Raw genomic sequence first — 17,757 nt, 5'->3', positions numbered from 1 at the left:
TAATAAAAAACAAAAGAAATTGTAATGTATAAATCATCGATGGAATCGTGTCTAAATGAATATTTCATAAATTAATTTGATATACATGTACAATAGGTATAATCTTTTTATATATTGTACAAGGAAGAAATAAAAGGGAAGATATATTGATTCATGCAATATTCAAAGATTTGCTGTCGATGCGTGCACGTTGTGTGGTTTTATATATATCGTTATAAGATACAGAAGATTGTTATAGAGATTACAAATGAGAGATTAAAATTCTGATAAATTATTTTTATTATCCCGTCGTCTTTAAATCACAACACATCTGTACATATTAAGCAAACATGCAATTCAGATTCATAATATACGAATGCGTTTGCCATTAAATTTATATAGTCAGCTACGATGCCAGTTCAAGTATGCTACGCACTGCTCGGTTGTTGTTTCATGCCGGTACCTACTGGCCCATGACGGCGCTCCCAAATCATACGATGTTTCTGCTTCATGTATGCATTTTTTGCGTTTAAACCTACTCCCATTTCACCGTCTACACATTTGAGAAAATAAGCTAAATAAAAATAATCCTTAGGAATTTTATATATATATTAAGCTGAATTTGAGATAATACTTTGCGATAGTCTTTCACTTCTTTCTGAGTGTTTGATTTAGTATAAGTAATTATAAACTACATATTTTTTTAAATCTCTAAAACTTTTCCAGGTAATAAAGATTCTTTTTTCACATTAGTATGATTCACATTATCCGCTGATTAAATTAAAAAATAAAAAATTTAACTATCAAATAAGTTTAAAATTTAAAAGCAGTTGTAAAAATAAAAAAAATGCAATTAATACAATTTTTTAAATTTAAGAGCAGTTACAGAAAAAAAGGAAAAATTAACATAAATTCTTAAAATTAAAAATAGTTAAAAAAATAACTCGAGCTAATGAGAGTTTTAGCGCGAAGACAGTTATCGAATTTCTAATTTACAAATATTTAATTAATAAAACGTAAATAATAATACAAACGTTTCGGGTTCATTTCGAGTCGTGTGCTAAGTTTACAATTACATTCCTACTTCTATATGGCCAAATGGGTGAGCGATGGTTCGATCTCATCCTTTATTGCATTGATATGACAAAGAACGAGCTGATAAAATTCCGTATTGCCACATTTGTCCAAATTTCAAGAAACAAAAATCCGCTGAGTTTTCATATTTTAATGAAAAAGACATGAAACGCTTCTCACGAAGGTCAATGTTCGAATGTAATTACGTCTGTATCGTTATTCACGTTTTATTAATTATTAAATATTTATAAATTCGAAATTCAATAACTGTCTGCACTAATTACCGCTAAACCTCATTAACCCGAGATGTTTTTTATCTTATTTAACATTCTCAAAAGTTATTCTATGTTTTTATTTTTGAAAGTAGTTATAGAAAAGAAATGTACTGATGTAAATTTTTATAAAAAATATGAGAAGATACAATTGTCTTGTTTATGAGAAACAATTTGAACCACAATTGCCAAAGATTCAAATTTGTTTGTATTATATTTTGTATTAATTCATTTGTAATTTCCATACCATAATTTTCATCACGAATGCATACTCACATTTCATGAACCAAGCAACAGCTGCGTCTTCGTAAGTTTTCTTTATAGAAGCGCACAAATGTACGTCCTCGCCGTGATAGATGGCACATTGTTCAAACCGACTTCTTAGAATAAACAGAATTTGATCTTCTACTGCCCTAAAAAAAAAACAAGGAAAACCAACATCAAGAAGAAAGGAGCAACGACGCATCAGGGACATTACCCTGCGTGACAAACATTCTTCTCAGAATTTTTTTATACAAATTCGAATACTTGAAAAAGATTAAGAAAAGTTACATCTTTTTTTGGGAGGGGGGAATTTTGTGAATTGTAAAATAATCTAAAATTTCTCGGTTTATGTCTGAAAAAGTATTTTAAAACTTTTTCAAATTTTGAAGATTTTATCAGAAATCTTAAATATTTCAGATTTCACACAGAAAGAATTTTAGAAAAGATGTAGACTTTCTTGACACTTTTGAAAAATGTTCTAATATTCATAAAAAATTCTGAAAAAAATTTTTGCCAATTTCGCTTCCTACTACTAAAGCCTATTCTATAATGTGCTTTTTGTTCTCTGTTTTCTACTTTTTACATCTTGTCTTTTTGCTTCTTATCCATTCTTTTTTTATGTCGCCCGAGATAAAAGTTAACGAACTTTGAGAGAAGTAAGGAAAGAAATATGTAGCAAGAGATGCAATTGTCGAAAATGATTGCAAAAGGAAAAAAAGCAAGAAACAGGTTTCTTGTTTTTTACCTTTTACTTTTAACTCCTTTGCAATCATTTTATCGACAATTGTATTTCTTGCTATGTATTTCTTGTTTCTTTCAAAGTTCATTAACTCTCATCTCAGGCGATATAAAACAAAAAATCGAATAAGAAGCAAAAAGATAACATGTAAAAAAATAACAAAAAGCACATTGTAGAACAGGCTTTAATGCCTCATAAAACTTGTATTTACTTATCGCGTTTAAATTGACAATCTGCCTCGGTATAACAGACCAAGTCATCCGTGTAACATTCATCGATCGTCGGCACACGACGGTATTGTTGATGATACCATGGATATTTCTTTTGATTCGGTACTACTAATTTCTCTGCAATGAAAGACGTTCGTGTTTAGAAATACATTCCAAAACGTTCTCTCCGAGGAAAATTTTTTATTCGAAATATATAATACACACGTAACACACACTGTATTATAGTATATAGAGTAAAATCTTCCTCGGGTGGACGGAATTTTGGAATTTCGTAGTCTAAGAGGTTACGAGAGAGGAACAACATAAACACGATTAGATAATACCTCGTACATAGGTGACTGGCGTGTCCAGCACATAAATTACAGAGTTTATAAGTCTATAAAGAAGGTTTTCCCGTTCTGCCATAATTTTTAACTAGGCTTTAACTATTTTTAACTGTTGATAGAAAAATCAACAGCAACAATTAATATTTTTCTCGTGAGGTTATTCTTACGCACTACCGATGCGAACGCGTCACGTGACGTCACAATCATACGCGATAGCGATACAGGCGACACTGCATTACTTCGTATACTGGTTGGTACTAATTACAGTGGAAGAAATTATAATTATAGTAATAAGAATAAGAAAATGTAAAGGAGAGAAAGTAATATACATCCAAACAAGAAATAAGTCAAAAACTTAAAAGCAATTACGAAGAAAAAGAAAATAATGTAATTGATTGAAAAAATGATTTCGCATTATTATACATATATTTTTATATAAATTTCAGAGGAATAAATTTTCTTTTTTCAAAACAGAATGACTCCTCAAAAAAATCCAATGAGACTGCAAAACAAATTGAAAAATAAAGTTTGTGATTCATTACTTAGAAGTTCAGTACTCCATAATCTATAATTCTTAAATCTGTTCGCATTGCTCGAAATCTCCAAAAAACATTCATACAACATATTTGGACGTTGAAAAGAGAAAAAGCAAAAACAAGTACAAAATGCAAATAGATCTTTTATTTCTTAATGGACAATTCGATATCGCGTTATTATTGTCGCACATGTTTTTTTACCGCGTAATATGTAATATGCGCAATAATGTGATATTAATATTGCTATTTAAGAATTATAGAATCGGAGTATAAATCTGTCTTCAAAGGATATAAATATACAGGAGAAAATGCAAAGGTAAATATATATAAAACCAGTTTGTAAGATTCTCCAAAAATCTATATTTTTTTTTTCGTAAATCGTGCTCAGTAGAACATAGTTTTACTGCGCCGGCGGAGCGGCCGGTATACCGACTGTACGCGCCTCTTCCTCACGTAAGCGATCCTTCTTGAGTTGTCCCATGAAGGAGGCTTTATCGGCGGCGGTCTGGAAACGACCGTGTCCGAATTTGGAGCTAGTATCGATAAACTTAAGGTTGATCTTCTCCAACGCTGATCTCTTGGTGTGCACCAATAAGGACTGCAAGATACATTTTTATGTTAAAAATACGCTTGTAAACATCTATTAATATAATATCAAATATATTTCATCAGTCCTATCATTTAATTATCATCGTGATCAATAATATTAAAAGCTCTATAGAAATTCATCATGTAAAGCAGAACAATGTATCATTGTTCGTTGATATTATCTTTACCTTCCTCAGTGTAATCACGCGCTTCTTCGGACCCATGCAACATCCCTTGATCATAATGAAGTCATTGTTAACTTCACCATAATGTGGAAAGCCACCCATAGGTGTAATGCTCTTGTCAGTGAGATCATACTCCGTTGAAGCATTGTTCTTCACGATCTACAAATGCAAATAGACGTCATAATAAATATAAATTCCAATCGATCATTTTCAACGAATAGTTCATAAACTATAATCTTGTAACTTGTCTTGGAGGCCTAAAGCACTAATGTAAATTATGCATTAGGTACTATGAACAAGTAACGTTCATATTTGCCTCTTTAAATTAAAATCAATCCTTTTCTTATATTCCAAAGATCGATATAGGGGAAGAGGCATTAGTAATTCATGAACTCAAAGCGATGATTACCTTGCCATCCTTAGTATGGATGCCTTGTCCAATCCTATAGATCTTTTTGTTCATCTCAGTGCGATGGTGATATCCTTTCTGACCCGCGCGCGCGACAGTGAAGGACACGCGGCTGGGATGCCACGCACCGATACAGGCAACTTTCCTCAAACCCTTGTGAGTCTTACGCGGCAATTTCTTCGTGTGCCATCTGGATGTAACGCCTGCAAAAAGCGAGAAAAATGTTAATATTTTTAAAAAATCACACGCACTCGTCGAATAAGGATGCTATATTCAATTCATAATTAGTTATCTTCTTTGGTTAAGGACTTCAGTAGGAAGGCAGCATGGTATTATCCTCAAGATAATCAGATAAGTGCACGTCATGCTTTTTTCATCATACAGTCCTAAGTACTTTCTTAAAAGCATGCTTCTCAGAGTGTGTGTATGTGTGTTAGGTCCAAGATGGGGTGGGTGTGCCAGAAAGTGGCAATTCCGAAGCAGGGGGACGGGGGAGGACAAACAACACACACAACACATACATATATAGAGGAACGTACCTTTGTAGCCCTTTCCCTTGGTAACTCCAATTACATCGATCATTTCGTCAGAAGCGAACACGCTACTAATAGGCACAGGTTTTTCTAAATGTTCGCGCGCCCATTGCACCTTATCTTCAATGGTGCCGCCGTTCAATTGGATTTCCATGATATGCGCTTTCTTTTGACGTTGCCTCAGCAGTTTCATCTAGGAGACAATGAAAAGAATAAATTACACAGTCCAATTTTGATCATTTATTTATTTTTTAACAAGACATCTGTTTTTTTTATTCCTTCATTATACTAGAATTCCTCCTCCTTTCTTGCTTTCATCAAATATCAAACATATATCTATTCTATCTCACTTTAAAAAAGTGTTTCCAAAGTGTATATATACTAGTTCAACCACAGAAAATAACTTGTAAGTAATAAATCCTTTTATACTTAAAAAAAAATTTATTTTCAAAATCTACGGCCGATGGAACTTTCTTAATCTTATATTCTTTTTCAGTAGCTAAAAAATATACAAGAATCACCATTAAGTTGGTAAGAAACAAAAACTGTATAACAATGTTATCATCACAAATCTAATATCTAATATTTTAATATCATCGCACAATTCAGTTACCTGAGTATGAGCGATGATGCGAACGACACTACAATACTTCTTGATCTTCTTGAGATCAGCCTCGATGGACTTGCGGCCGAGGTCATCTTGCCATTTCTTCGACGCTTTCGTAAATGCCTTCTTCTTGCTCTTATACCTGTCGGAAAATCAATTGCAATGTCCATCTATGCATGTGTCTTGCATACACCACCTAGATATCTCTGCAACGTGTCAGTCTCATCGTAATGAGTGGAGACTGAACACATTTCTTGGACTAGCCATATTAAAAACCAAACTTTAATGGCCACATCCAAATGATTACTCTCATCGTGTGAGCGGAGAGCTGATGCGATAATTTTAGTACTGTGTATGTAAAATAATGGTATAGTTGTATAACGAAAATTAGGAGAAGTATATAGAGAACTGTACCAGGCATGGTTTGTCTCAATGGTCACTGCCTAATAGGCTCCAAAAAGTCTATGGAATATACCTTATTTCCATGCATTCTGCAGAAGCAGAGCACAGTGTTTTTTTTCGACATGGCAGTCTTGAGAACTTACTGCATTGAAAACAGCTCTCGCACTGCAACCCAGATGGATCAATGCGTTTCCGCACTGATCAACATCCAAGTTAACACGTCGCAATTCGTACAATTTTTGAAATCAAAATAAACAATCATTTTAAATATTTTAAATAATTTCTACTAACCAGTTCTTGTAGAAACGTCTGCGGCAATCTTCTGACAAATGTTCCGCCCAGACAGTGGCAAGCGCTCTAAGTCCATGTGGCGTTTCAATGTATCCAACAAGACCAACAACAATCATCGGTGGAGTTTCGAGGATAGTAACAGCTTCCACAATCTCCTTCTTATTCACCTCTGTAAAAAAAATTGAAATTTATTTTCTGTAATAAATTCTTTAATATTTTAAAATGTTTATTAATAGGGTTGAGAATTTCATAAAAGTAATACATTATTGTTATGTAAATATTACAATATTTACTGTCAATATTAAAAATTTATAGTTAACGTTATATATACATATATACAGATTTTCAGCATTGGCAGTAATTCAGAATATTAATATTATGCCTAAGAAATAAACTACAAAACATGTTTTAATATTTAAATTTCTATTATAAAATGTTTTTAGCCAATTAAAAATAATGCAATCTATTAAGTAATTATAAAGATAATAAAGGTTATAAATTATAATAATAAAAAGTAATGACTGAATTCATTAACATTATCGTTCTAGATAAAAAAAGTAATGAAAACAATAGTGATGTTATGAATAAAGCCAACATTTCATGTGTTGTATGACAAGGCTTGTAAAGTCTATTTGATTAGCTGCAGGATAGAGGTTCTCGGATTTCTCCGTTCTGCAGCCAATGAAAAGCACAGGAATAAGAACAGGAAATAACAAATTTTAATCTAAACCAAAATAAAATTTTAATCAGAAACCATATATACTAGAATAGATACTTTCTGATAGGTTGAAATCTCTTATTCCCTGTTCCTATTGTCTATGCTTTTCATTGTGTTTCCAGCTCCAATACACTTAAAAAAATTTGTTGTATGACAAATGAAATATTAGGCTAAGAGCTTCAGCACGAAGATGGTAAATGAATCATGAAACACGAGTTGTTGTCATAAATCAACGCATGTTTTGGTCTACAACTTTGAACTTACGTTCCATGATTTAGTTACGGTTATCTTTATGCTCAAATCTTAATGCTATCAATTTAATTTTTACTATCTCATTTTCAATTTAATATCGTTTGAAGACCTAAAAAAAGAATTAAATCACGTAGTGATTTTTACGTTGATAAAATTAGATATACATAAATTTACTATAATTCACTATAAAATACTAAACACAAATCTAGACCTAAAATAACACATTTACATTCTTTAGCTGTGTTATATACATACTGTTCAAATATCACTTATTGTTTATTAGTTTATATCACTTAGTATTTATAAAATGTAAAATTAAAAAAATATGCTTATCTTGAAGAGACTGTACTAGGTATGGTTTGTCTCAATGGTTACCGCCCAATGGGCTCCAAAGAGTTTATGGAATATACCGCGTTTCTATGCATTCTGCACAAGCAGCGCACAGTATTGTTTTTCGATATGGCAGTATTGAGAACATACTGCATTAAAGACAGCTCTCACACTGCAACCCAGGTGAATCAACACATTTCTGCATTGATCAACACTTGGGTTAACACATCGCAAGTTCATATACATTCTAAACAAATATACTGAACATTTATACTGATTCTGAATAAGTCAGTAGCTGATAGTCCTCAACAGTCAACTTCACTAATAAGACTTAAAACTATCAACTACTGATTCAATGTTAGAGAAAAATATTCTTAAAAAATGGTGCTGAAAGGTTTGTGAGCTATCGGCGTGTTAATGCTAACGTTTCGTAAATGTAAAGGTTCACGAAATGGATTAGTAATGAATCACAACATGGCGATAATCCGCAAATCCTTTGGTATCGCTAATATATATATATATATATATATATATATATATATATATATATATATATAAAATCAAAGTATTATTCTTGAAAAAGTTTAGCAATTATACAAAATATTTTTACAAATTTTTGTCCTATAATATACTCACTTGACCCAGGACGATCAGCTTCCCTTACTACGTGAGTCATACCAGCTTTGTAACCGATAAAAGCAGTCAAGTGTACAGGTTTGCTAGGATCATCTTTTGGGAAAGCCTTTACCTTTCCACGATGTCTCTGAGATCTTTTCTTCGGGTAGAACCCCATCGACCCGTGTCGAGGGGCGCTGAACTTCCTGTGCGACTACAATAAAAGACGCATGAGACACGTAAAACAAACGTACACCTAAGATTTTTCGACAAAAAGAAAATCAGACCGCCCTAGAATATTATCGTCAAGATTATTCAGACGAAAACCATAAACTTTTAATCTAAATCATCATATTAGTGATATAAATTATTATTACGAGGCATCGGCGTCGCACAAGGAACCATGTGCTTATAAAATTATCTATCTGTTCTCATCGCAAGATACAAACGATACCGTCGATATTTACTATAATATTTGTCTAGAAATTCGACACAAATATTTAAAAGTATGATTACGTAGATTTCTGACGCCGATGCCAAAGAAAAAATGCTAATTTCGTTGGATACACGGATATATTGCAAACACCACTTACCATGACGTCGTTGATGAAGAAAATGAAGAAAAATGGAGGCTGCAACGGCGAAATGACTGCTTTTATACCGACTATCTTTAAGGTACATTCACATGCAAGAGTCAGGGTACGCTTCCATGGGATGCGGAACTGCGGAATGCACGATCGTGATTGGTTGTGACTTCCGCTGATTCCGATACTTGCGTGTGTGCATGTACATATATATTGGGTCATCTAAAAAGTATCCGCGGTACTTTGTCACTAGATATATGATCATCAACACACATCTACTGACAAAAAACCGCGGATATTTTTTAGATAACCCAATATGTACAATATATACATGCACCCAAGGACTTTGATTCTTTCCCTCGGTTACTTTTTTAAAACTTCCAAAAATTCAGGTTATTTCGTCTTTACGTAAATACGTAATTTTATAGCTGTTTCTTTTGACTGCACTATCGCTTACTAGTGCAACATTCAGACAGTGTACCGTATTTGCGTGGCTACGGTCTAGTGCAAATTTTATGCACGAAGTGCAGGGATTTTGCTACACCGTCACAAAAGACAGTGTAGAGCCGGTGTGACATTTAAAATTTGAAAATGGAAGTTAAGCGGGAACAGGGTTTTAGCGCAATAATAATGTAATGAATATACACCATGAAGTGCACCATTCTAGTATAGTGTAGCTGAGTGTAGCACTTAGGGTGAAATCACATGGTGCGAAAAACGATTGCGGAATAGGGCCGTCTATATAAGTCGTAAACGTAGAACGCAGTTCACAGACGCATTTGCGACAACCAATCAGAAATGCCAATTGTCACGTCAGCGGTACTTATAAAACTTGTCCAGGAATGTCCCTGGCCAAATTACAAATTTTTCTTTACTTCAATAACCGACGGGGCACTAGAACTGCAGGGACCGCCCCTGACATCTTCTCCCCACCTCACGCGCCCTACCAGTATGGAGGGGCACCTTTTTCCTGAAAGCGTTCGGGTTCTAAAAACGGGACTTGCTCTCGCGAGCAGCGAGTTTTTGAGGAGTAGTTCAAAACTTCCCGGGGTCGGGTCTGGTCGAAGAGAAACGGTCTCTTCCAGAGTATCGCGATTTCTAGTTAAATTCCTAAATTCTACTCGCGTGAGCAATCCAATCTAATCATAGGTACATCTTATTTAATCTTCCTAGTTAACCGCGTCTAATTATTATAAATAGTTATAACATAAGTCTGGATATGTGTGTAGCAACTGCAGAAGTTATAAAATACACTAATTACTTTTGAGCAATTATAAGTACGTATATATATTAATATTTGACGAAACCTCTCCTTTTACAATAAACGCCGCCGCGCGTATACGTTTATCGTTTAACTTGGAGATCGTGTGTGTGAACGAGCGGAATCAGCGCCGGCCAATCATCGAGCACCTACAAGGAGCCTGACCAACCAGAGTCCAGACTGAGCCGCGCGTCCCGCACCACGGACCGAACCACCAGCAAGATTCATGAAGGTATTACCATAGGTTTCTTCTTAATCGAAAGGACGCGCAACTCTCGATTTGTTACCCGCCATTGGTCCCGGGTTTGTCCAGGTATCAATTACCAACGGTTGGACCTTGGGACGTAACACAATAGTACTAATAACAGCTTTTGATTGGTTGTCGCAAATGCGTCTGCAAACTGCGTTCTGCGTTTGCAACTTATGTAGATGGTTCTTTACACGTAAGTGATGCGGTACGAGACTGCATCTAATGTAACCCAAGAGAAAACACAATTATTAGGTCATCTAAAAAGTATCCGCGGTACTTTGTCACTAGATATATGATCATCAACACACATCTAGTGACAAAAAACCGCGGATACTTTTTAGATGACCCAATATTATAACGGTTTTCACTGGCCTAGTTTCCATCGAGGGTTTCATAAATGTAAAAATCAATCAACTACAGTCGAGTATTCCCCTATTATAATCGAATGACTCGATCTGTTAATTTAAAGATTCTTCTAGAGTTAATCTTTAACCTTTTTGACATATGTGATATGCGTACGCGTATGTAATAAATATGTAATAAATATCTTTTAAACGTTAAATATTGGGTCATCTAAAAAGTATCCGCGGTACTTTGTCACTAGATATTAGGTGTTGGAATTAATTCGTAGCGTTTTACAAGTGATGGGAAGTACTTTCATTAATGTATTTTTTAATGCTCATGTGAAATAAATAACATTCTTTCATTAAAAAACGCTACGAATTAATTCCAACACCTAATATATGACCATCAACACACATCTAGTGACAAAAAACCGCGGATACTTTTTAGATGACCCAATATATTGTGGCATAAAATTAGAATTAAATAAAATAAAAATCACATAAATAACTGAAAATATGAAATGCATAGAGACTAACAAGATGAATAAAAAAGAATAGAGTATTAAAATGTTCATTAATTTATTTACTTTTTTCAACAAAGTTGAGACAGTTCATACAAAATAAGCAATAAATCCAAATTTTCCGCGTTTATTTTTATTTCTTTCCAAATTGAATATAATTTTTACGAAATCGCGCTCCAGGGAATCGATTCTGTATCTCGAAATGAGGTGAAAATTATAAAAGTGAGAAGAATTTACTAGAATACTGATTATTTCATTGGTTAACACCTAGTAAATTTACTTGCTTTGTAATTTTCACCTTATTTGAAGATATAGAATCGATCCCCAGAGATCACATGATTCGCCGTCATGTTGTGGAAAGGTACTTATAAATTTGAGTTATAAAGCTGCAGAATGATTTTTCTATAAAAAAAAAAAAAAATTCGATCGTGTCATGAAAATTGTTTATAGCAAGTATATTTTTAAATCAGAATTATATTAGGTGTTGGAATTAATTCGTAGCGTTTTTTAATGAAAGAATGTTATTTATTTCACATGAGCATTAAAAAATACATTAATGAAAGTACTTCCCATCACTTGTAAAACGCTACGAATTAATTCCAACACCTAATATAATAATATAATGTTAACGAACTCATTATATAAAGATATTCACATTAATAATAATAATAATATTATACAATAATAAGTAAATTAAAAATAATAATTGATTAAATACTATATAAAAAAAAATTGTGTATATGATCAGAAAAGTTACCAAAATACTTGGAAGACAAAAAGAGGATGAAAGATAGAAGTTTAATAGCAAGATTCAGATGTGGGAACGAGACAAAAGGAGGCCACTACTGGAGAGAGGACGAAGAAAAGAGATGTAGAATTTGCCATGCTGCAGAAGAGAGTATGAGCCATATACTCAAGGAGTGCAAGGAAACAAAGAGATGCTGATGGAAGAATTTATAGAGATAGAAGGTAAAGGGATAGAGATAATGAAGAGGATAGATAAGACAAGAAAAGAAGCAGAAGGGAGGAAAAAGAAACAAGAGTGAGGATTCATCCCAGATTGCTACACAAAAGATTAGAAAGCAAAGTTTTATATAAGTATAACTTTAAGGGCAGTTCCAAGCAATATGTAGAGGCAATTATAAAGTACCAAAGTCATAAGTAATTATATGTAGATATGCTATATGTAGGAAATGTGCGATATACACTGTTTTGTTTTGAATGAATAGTTTTTATATGTATTTCAAGTATTTCAAGTATTTGTGTGTGTGTGTGTGTGTGTGTGTGTGTGTGTGTGTGTGTGTAGCGAGAATAGAGCTGTATAAGAAAAATATGAAGAATGTATACAGAAGGGGGATAGGAGTCAGATGTCAGATTAAAATAAGAACAAATGTAAAAGAAATGTACTGGAAATCATCCTAAGCCGCAAGGCAAGGATTAAAATTAAATAATAAAAATAAAAAACTATATGAAAATTGTAATTGAATAATTATGTATAAAAAAATACTTTTCTCCATACTTTTACAAATTTAAAAAAAAATTAAGCTTCATACGAACGACGTACCATGGCTTTTACCTGTGATACTCGTGTTTAGCCCGATTTTCCTACTACGAATTTCACACAATATTGTAGGCAAAAGGGTTAATTATATTTTATGGGAAGGAAATTCAACTAACCTAATCTAACCTGCAATTTCAACTTGCTAAAGGTAACACATTCTTTATTGGAAATCGACGCATGCGCATTAAAAATTGGGGGACTACATAAAAATTCAGTGTTCATACTGCGGATATTGTATAATCAATGCGATATTGCAAACACTTTGAAACGTTTTTTAATTGGTCAGTTTGTAAAATTCTTTTTTCTAATTGGTTGATCAAACACTTCAAAGCATTTGTAGCGAGACTTTGACTACAGCCTATATGAATATTTATACTGTGACAGCACTCTCAAATCATTTTTTGATTGGTCAATTAGTAAAATTCTTTCTTCCGATTGGTTAATCAAATGCTTCAAAACATTCGTAATGGCAACTTGACCATACTCTTTGTTAATTGATAAATATAAACACGATTTTATTATAACTTCTTACATAAAATGGTTCGATACTGCATTTTGTGTTGTAATCGTGACAAAACAGTGTCTTATCACAAGTAAGTGTATTACACAACTCGTAATTATCAATAAATATTATACTTATATTCTATGTTTTAGGTTAAGTATAATAAAATCATATTCCAATTCTTGCAGATTTCCAAAAGATATGCACATAAGGAAAAAATGGTTAGAGTTTTGTAATTTTGGTGAAAATTTTGTAATTAAAACTTCCACTTATTTATGCTCAAAACATTTTACGGAAAAAGATTATCTTCTTACAGCAACTAATAGAATTTTAATGAGTGGAAGCATACCATCTATTTATCATGTCAAAAAAAGAAAAAGGTATGTACATAAAAAAATAAACTGTATTATATAAAACAAATTGTTTGATTTGGTTTTTTTTAGTTTTATATATATATATATATATATATATATATGTGTGTGTGTGTATTATAATTGTAGGAATCAAAATAACAACAAAGTTGAGATTGCAAAATGCCACAAAAGTGAATATATGGTAAATGTATGTCAAGAGAAATCATGTTCAACAATGGTAAATTTATGTGAGAAGGAACTATCATGTTCGATTATAGTAAATGTATGTAAAGAGGAACCATCATATTCAACTATAATAGCTAGTAAAAATACGGACGAATTAATTCTTAAAGAAGAAAAAATTGATCATGGTAAGTTTCTTTAAATGATAAACTAGTGGCACATGATGTACATTTTCTTACTGGATTGCTTGCGTTCTAATAAATTAATAAAATTGTATAATTGTATGTAAAGAGGAACCATCATATTCAACAATAGCCGATAAAAATATGGACGAATTAATTCTTAAAGAAGAAAAAATTGATCATGGTAAGTTTCTTTAAATGATAAACTAGCGGTACATGATACACATTATCTTACTGGATTGCTTGCGTTCTAATAAATTAATAAAATTGTATAATTCTTAATTGTATAATTGTATGTAAAGAGGAACCATCATATTCAACTGTAATAGCCGATAAAAATACGGACGAATTAATTCTTAAAGAAGAAAAAATTGATCATGGTAAGTTTCTTTAAATGATAAACTAGCGGCACATGATACACATTTTCTTACTGGATTGCTTGCGTTCTAATAAATTAATAAAATTGTATAATTCTTAATTGTATAATTGTATGTAAAGAGGAACCATCATATTCAACTATAATAGCCGATAAAAATACGGACGAATTAATTCTTAAAGAAGAAAAAATTGATCATGGTAAGTTTCTTTAAATGATAAACTAGCGGCACATGATACACATTATCTTACTGGATTGCTTGCGTTCTAATAAATTAATAAAATTGTATAATTCTTAATTGTATAATTGTAAAGAGGAACCATCATATTCAACTGTAATAGCCGATAAAAATACGGACGAATTAATTCTTAAAGAAGAAAAAATTGATCATGGTAAGTTTCTTTAAATGATAAACTAGCGGTACATGATACACATTATCTTACTGAATTGCTTGCGTTCTAATAAATTAATAAAATTGTATATTGTATGTAAAGAAGAATCATCATATTCAACTGTAATAGCCGATAAAAATATGGACGAATTAATTCTTAAAGAAGAAAAAGTTGATCATGGTAAGTTTCTTTAAATGATAAACTAGCGGCACATGATACACATTTTCTTACTGGATTGCTTGCGTTGTAATAATAAATTAATAAAATTGTATAATTCTAAATATATAATATAAATATAAAGTGCATAAATAATTTCTACTAATTCGTGTTAAACAATGCATGCGATCGAGCAAGACAAAATGTATTGTATACTGCTGGTTTTAGTCATTTTGGAGTTATGACTCATTATAAAAAAAAATTTAAATAATTTTTTTATAAAAAAATATTTATAATAATTATATTTAGGAAATTAAGTTTAGTAATTTATATTATAAATAATAATAAATTTTAGTGTCAGCAATAGCGGTTAGACTATAAATTATGAATAAATTAAATTATTGAAGTATGATTGCACTGTTTGTTCTTTAACATGTATATTAAATATTTCGTATTCACGAGTTGAAATCTTAATTATTCAATACATGGGAATATAGAATTATTATTATGATCAGGTATTGATGGAATGTCGCTGATGGACTTTATTTGTCCGAATTCTCCACATGAACCACGTTATATTGGCGACATTAGGATATCACATTTAGCTACACCATAAAAAGCTGAGAGAGCTTTAAATCTAGCAAAGCTCATAGTAAAAAAACAAAGAAGGAAAATTTTAACTTTACAACAAACAACTACTAGATTGAGAAAGCGTATTAAAACCATGAAAGCTTTGATAGATCATCTAAAGAAAAGAATATTATATCAGATGATGCTATTAATTAATGGTACATTTTGACAAAATTATATAATAATGAATCAAAATGAATTGATATACAATCCAGAAATTAATAATAAAGCGATAGGCTTAAGATTGAGTTGTTAATTTAAATTGTACATTAAATAATAAAATATACACTTTGTTTTTTTTTTAGATAGAATAATTTAGGTTTTAAATCTTTGTTTTAAAATTTTTGACACGTGTTATTCCAACGAGAGTCAGATAACTAATGTTTTTTTAGTTGTCTGACTCCCGTTGGGATAACAAATGTCAAAAATTTTATATTGTGTAATGTGGCAACTGAACATTAGATTTTTTGTTATTGTTCTTTGTACAACTTGACTTCCTATATTTAAAATAATTTTTTAAAATACCAACTACAGTCGAGTATTTTCATTCGACTGTAACAGGGGAATACTCAACTGTTGGTTAGTTTTTACATTCTGATCCGAATTAGGCTGCGTTCGGAAACACTCACTGGTGTGCCACTAATACACACCAGCCGTTCGAAAATATTCGTGTGTATTCTGTGTGCACTAGTGTGAGATCGTTCGGAAACGTCGACAGAATCACACCGAGTGTCACTAAACCATCCGTGCGAAAAGCAAGAGGAGTTGATGTGAGTCGATTTATATTATGGCCACAGCATAGACTTGCATAACGCATAAGGGAATCGACCAATCGAAATTCGAAATTTAGAAAAAATGACTTATATTCTTTTTACAATCATATACTGCCGTCGTTCCTCTACAATTATTCTACCGCCTTTCTTCACCGGTGAATGTTGTTTAACTGAATTGATTAGGTTAGGGTTAAACGTGAGCGGTGAGGTGGAATTGAGATGACACACACGCTACACAGAAGCCGTTCGGGAACACTCACTACCCAAAGGCATGATACTCTCACTACTTCTCCACTGAAGTCACCGAAACCCATCAACAAATGATATTTTCGAATGCAGCCTTAAATCCTCAATGGAAACTGGACCACTGATAAATTCACTGATAAAGGTCGGTTGTTCCACCTTTTGGTAAATTTTACCTGTGAGGTAAATCCACGCATGTGATTGGGTAATCTTGCTACTCACCCAATAGATCAAATTTACCAAAAGATCGAACAACCGGCCTTAAGGCTGAATCAAGGGGGATTTAGTGTTATTAGATGTACCGGGTTTCAGACATGCGCCTCCAATGTAGTGTAAACAATTGACGACAGAGAAAAATATTGGGTCATCTAAAAAGTATCCGCGGTACTTTCCTTATCCTTTGTCACTAGATATATGACCATCAACACACATCTAGTGAAAAAAACAGCGGATACTTTTTAGATGACCCAATATCAGGACGCTCCTCTCGATCCCAAGCCTGTTCTCTCCTCTGATTTGATAGACTTTCATTCTGCCACTGAGCCACACAACTCTGACGCTGTTGGTATCTCTGTTGTGTCTATATCTAGTAAATGTTTTACAAAAGCTTCAGTAAAGTATCGGTCTCTAGTAAATAGAAGATCATTAATCGCCTATGTAAAATTTTTTCAAAAATGTTGAAAATTTTAATATATTTTACATATTTTATATATATAAAATATATTAAAATTTTCAACATTTTACATATATAGAAATATATTATATATATTTATATATATGTATACGTATGTAAAATATGTAAAATATATTAAAATTTTCAACATTTTTAACCCTAGCAACTAATGATTTCCTATTTATTAGTAATCGGTACATTACTAAAGCTACATTGGACGCGTATGCGTTTGAAACTTAGCCATCTAACTGCATCATTCTATCCTTATTGATATTCATAGAAAGTGACAAAGATAGAACGACACTTGTGTCGATTTGTATCATCAAATGGAGAACATCCACTGGATCAATTATATATCTTGAAAATTATTGGTGTTGACATCAACATCATCTAGTGACAAAAAACCGCGGATACTTTTTAGAT

The 17,757-nt window shown here is 32.3% G+C and overlaps 3 protein-coding genes, 1 long non-coding RNA gene and 1 other non-coding gene across 7 annotated transcripts; 1 reads left to right on the top strand and 4 right to left on the bottom strand.

Moving 5' to 3' along the window:
* Positions 1-261: 261 nt before the first annotated feature.
* Positions 262-3,112, bottom strand: ND-PDSW (NADH dehydrogenase (ubiquinone) PDSW subunit). 2 transcript variants are annotated; one of them, XM_011070874.2, is made up of 4 exons: positions 2,882-3,112; positions 2,540-2,675; positions 1,602-1,738; positions 262-532 (listed from the first exon to the last, which is right to left on the bottom strand). In XM_011070874.2, exons 1-4 carry the CDS (start codon positions 2,961-2,963, stop codon positions 408-410), a joined length of 480 nt encoding a protein of 159 aa, XP_011069176.1. In that variant the 5' UTR covers positions 2,964-3,112; the 3' UTR covers positions 262-407. The 2 variants fall into 2 exon arrangements, with proteins under 2 accessions (XP_011069176.1, XP_087268902.1); XM_087412776.1 differs by having other exon boundaries at positions 2,763-2,894.
* A 431-nt stretch (positions 3,113-3,543) lies between these two features.
* RpL3 (ribosomal protein L3) lies at positions 3,544-9,046 on the bottom strand. Its single transcript, XM_011070873.2, is given in 9 exon segments — positions 3,544-4,018; positions 4,197-4,352; positions 4,603-4,805; positions 5,142-5,328; positions 5,749-5,884; positions 6,436-6,604; positions 8,372-8,564; positions 8,944-8,976; positions 8,978-9,046. Coding segments are annotated over 9 exon segments (1,329 nt in total). The 5' UTR covers positions 9,032-9,046; the 3' UTR covers positions 3,544-3,820.
* LOC147907665 (small nucleolar RNA U43) lies at positions 8,628-8,703 on the bottom strand. The gene has a single exon (XR_015547249.1). It is a non-coding gene; the product is annotated as a small nucleolar RNA U43 (small nucleolar RNA).
* Positions 9,047-10,363: 1,317 nt separating the features above from the next.
* LOC147907664 (uncharacterized) lies at positions 10,364-12,986 on the bottom strand. The gene is made up of 2 exons (XR_015547219.1): positions 12,875-12,986; positions 10,364-11,712 (listed from the first exon to the last, which is right to left on the bottom strand). It is a non-coding gene; the product is annotated as an uncharacterized LOC147907664 (long non-coding RNA).
* A 142-nt stretch (positions 12,987-13,128) lies between these two features.
* LOC105155007 (uncharacterized) lies at positions 13,129-15,959 on the top strand. 2 transcript variants are annotated; one of them, XM_087412774.1, is made up of 9 exons: positions 13,133-13,464; positions 13,562-13,753; positions 13,874-14,097; positions 14,201-14,275; positions 14,394-14,471; positions 14,590-14,667; positions 14,782-14,859; positions 14,962-15,039; positions 15,531-15,959. In XM_087412774.1, the coding sequence occupies exons 1-9, from the start codon at positions 13,409-13,411 to the stop codon at positions 15,629-15,631; spliced, it is 960 nt and encodes a 319-aa protein (XP_087268900.1). In that variant the 5' UTR covers positions 13,133-13,408; the 3' UTR covers positions 15,632-15,959. The 2 variants fall into 2 exon arrangements, with proteins under 2 accessions (XP_087268901.1, XP_087268900.1); XM_087412775.1 differs by lacking the exon at positions 15,531-15,959 and having other exon boundaries at positions 13,129-13,464; positions 14,965-15,427.
* The last annotated feature ends 1,798 nt before the right edge of the window (positions 15,960-17,757 follow it).

Source organism: Acromyrmex echinatior, chromosome 13, assembly GCF_024713525.1.
Source record: "Acromyrmex echinatior isolate Ae372 chromosome 13, ASM2471352v2, whole genome shotgun sequence".
Taxonomy (NCBI): domain Eukaryota; kingdom Metazoa; phylum Arthropoda; class Insecta; order Hymenoptera; family Formicidae; genus Acromyrmex; species Acromyrmex echinatior.
Note: the sequence above shows the minus strand (reverse complement) of the source record. Positions and strands in the feature narration are given on the sequence as shown.

What these genes read in the sequence shown, in the direction of transcription:
- LOC105155007 (XM_087412774.1), top strand. Translation starts at nt 13,409, where the DNA reads ATGGTTCGATACTGCATTTTGTGTTGTAATCGTGACAAAACAGTGTCT. An exon ending in AGAAGAAAAAATTGATCATG is followed by an intron (nt 14,098 to 14,200) that starts GTAAGTTTCTTT and finishes TTGTATGTAAAG; the next exon opens with AGGAACCATCATATTCAACA. An exon ending in AGAAGAAAAAGTTGATCATG is followed by an intron (nt 15,040 to 15,530) that starts GTAAGTTTCTTT and finishes TATTATGATCAG; the next exon opens with GTATTGATGGAATGTCGCTG.
- ND-PDSW (XM_087412776.1), bottom strand. Translation starts at nt 2,862, where the DNA reads ATGTTGTTCCTCTCTCGTAACCTCTTAGACTACGAAATTCCAAAATTC. An exon ending in TATAATACAGTGTGTGTTAC is followed by an intron (nt 2,676 to 2,762) that starts GTGTGTATTATA and finishes CTTTCATTGCAG; the next exon opens with AGAAATTAGTAGTACCGAAT. An exon ending in TGTCAATTTAAACGCGATAA is followed by an intron (nt 1,739 to 2,539) that starts GTAAATACAAGT and finishes TTTTTTTTTTAG; the next exon opens with GGCAGTAGAAGATCAAATTC.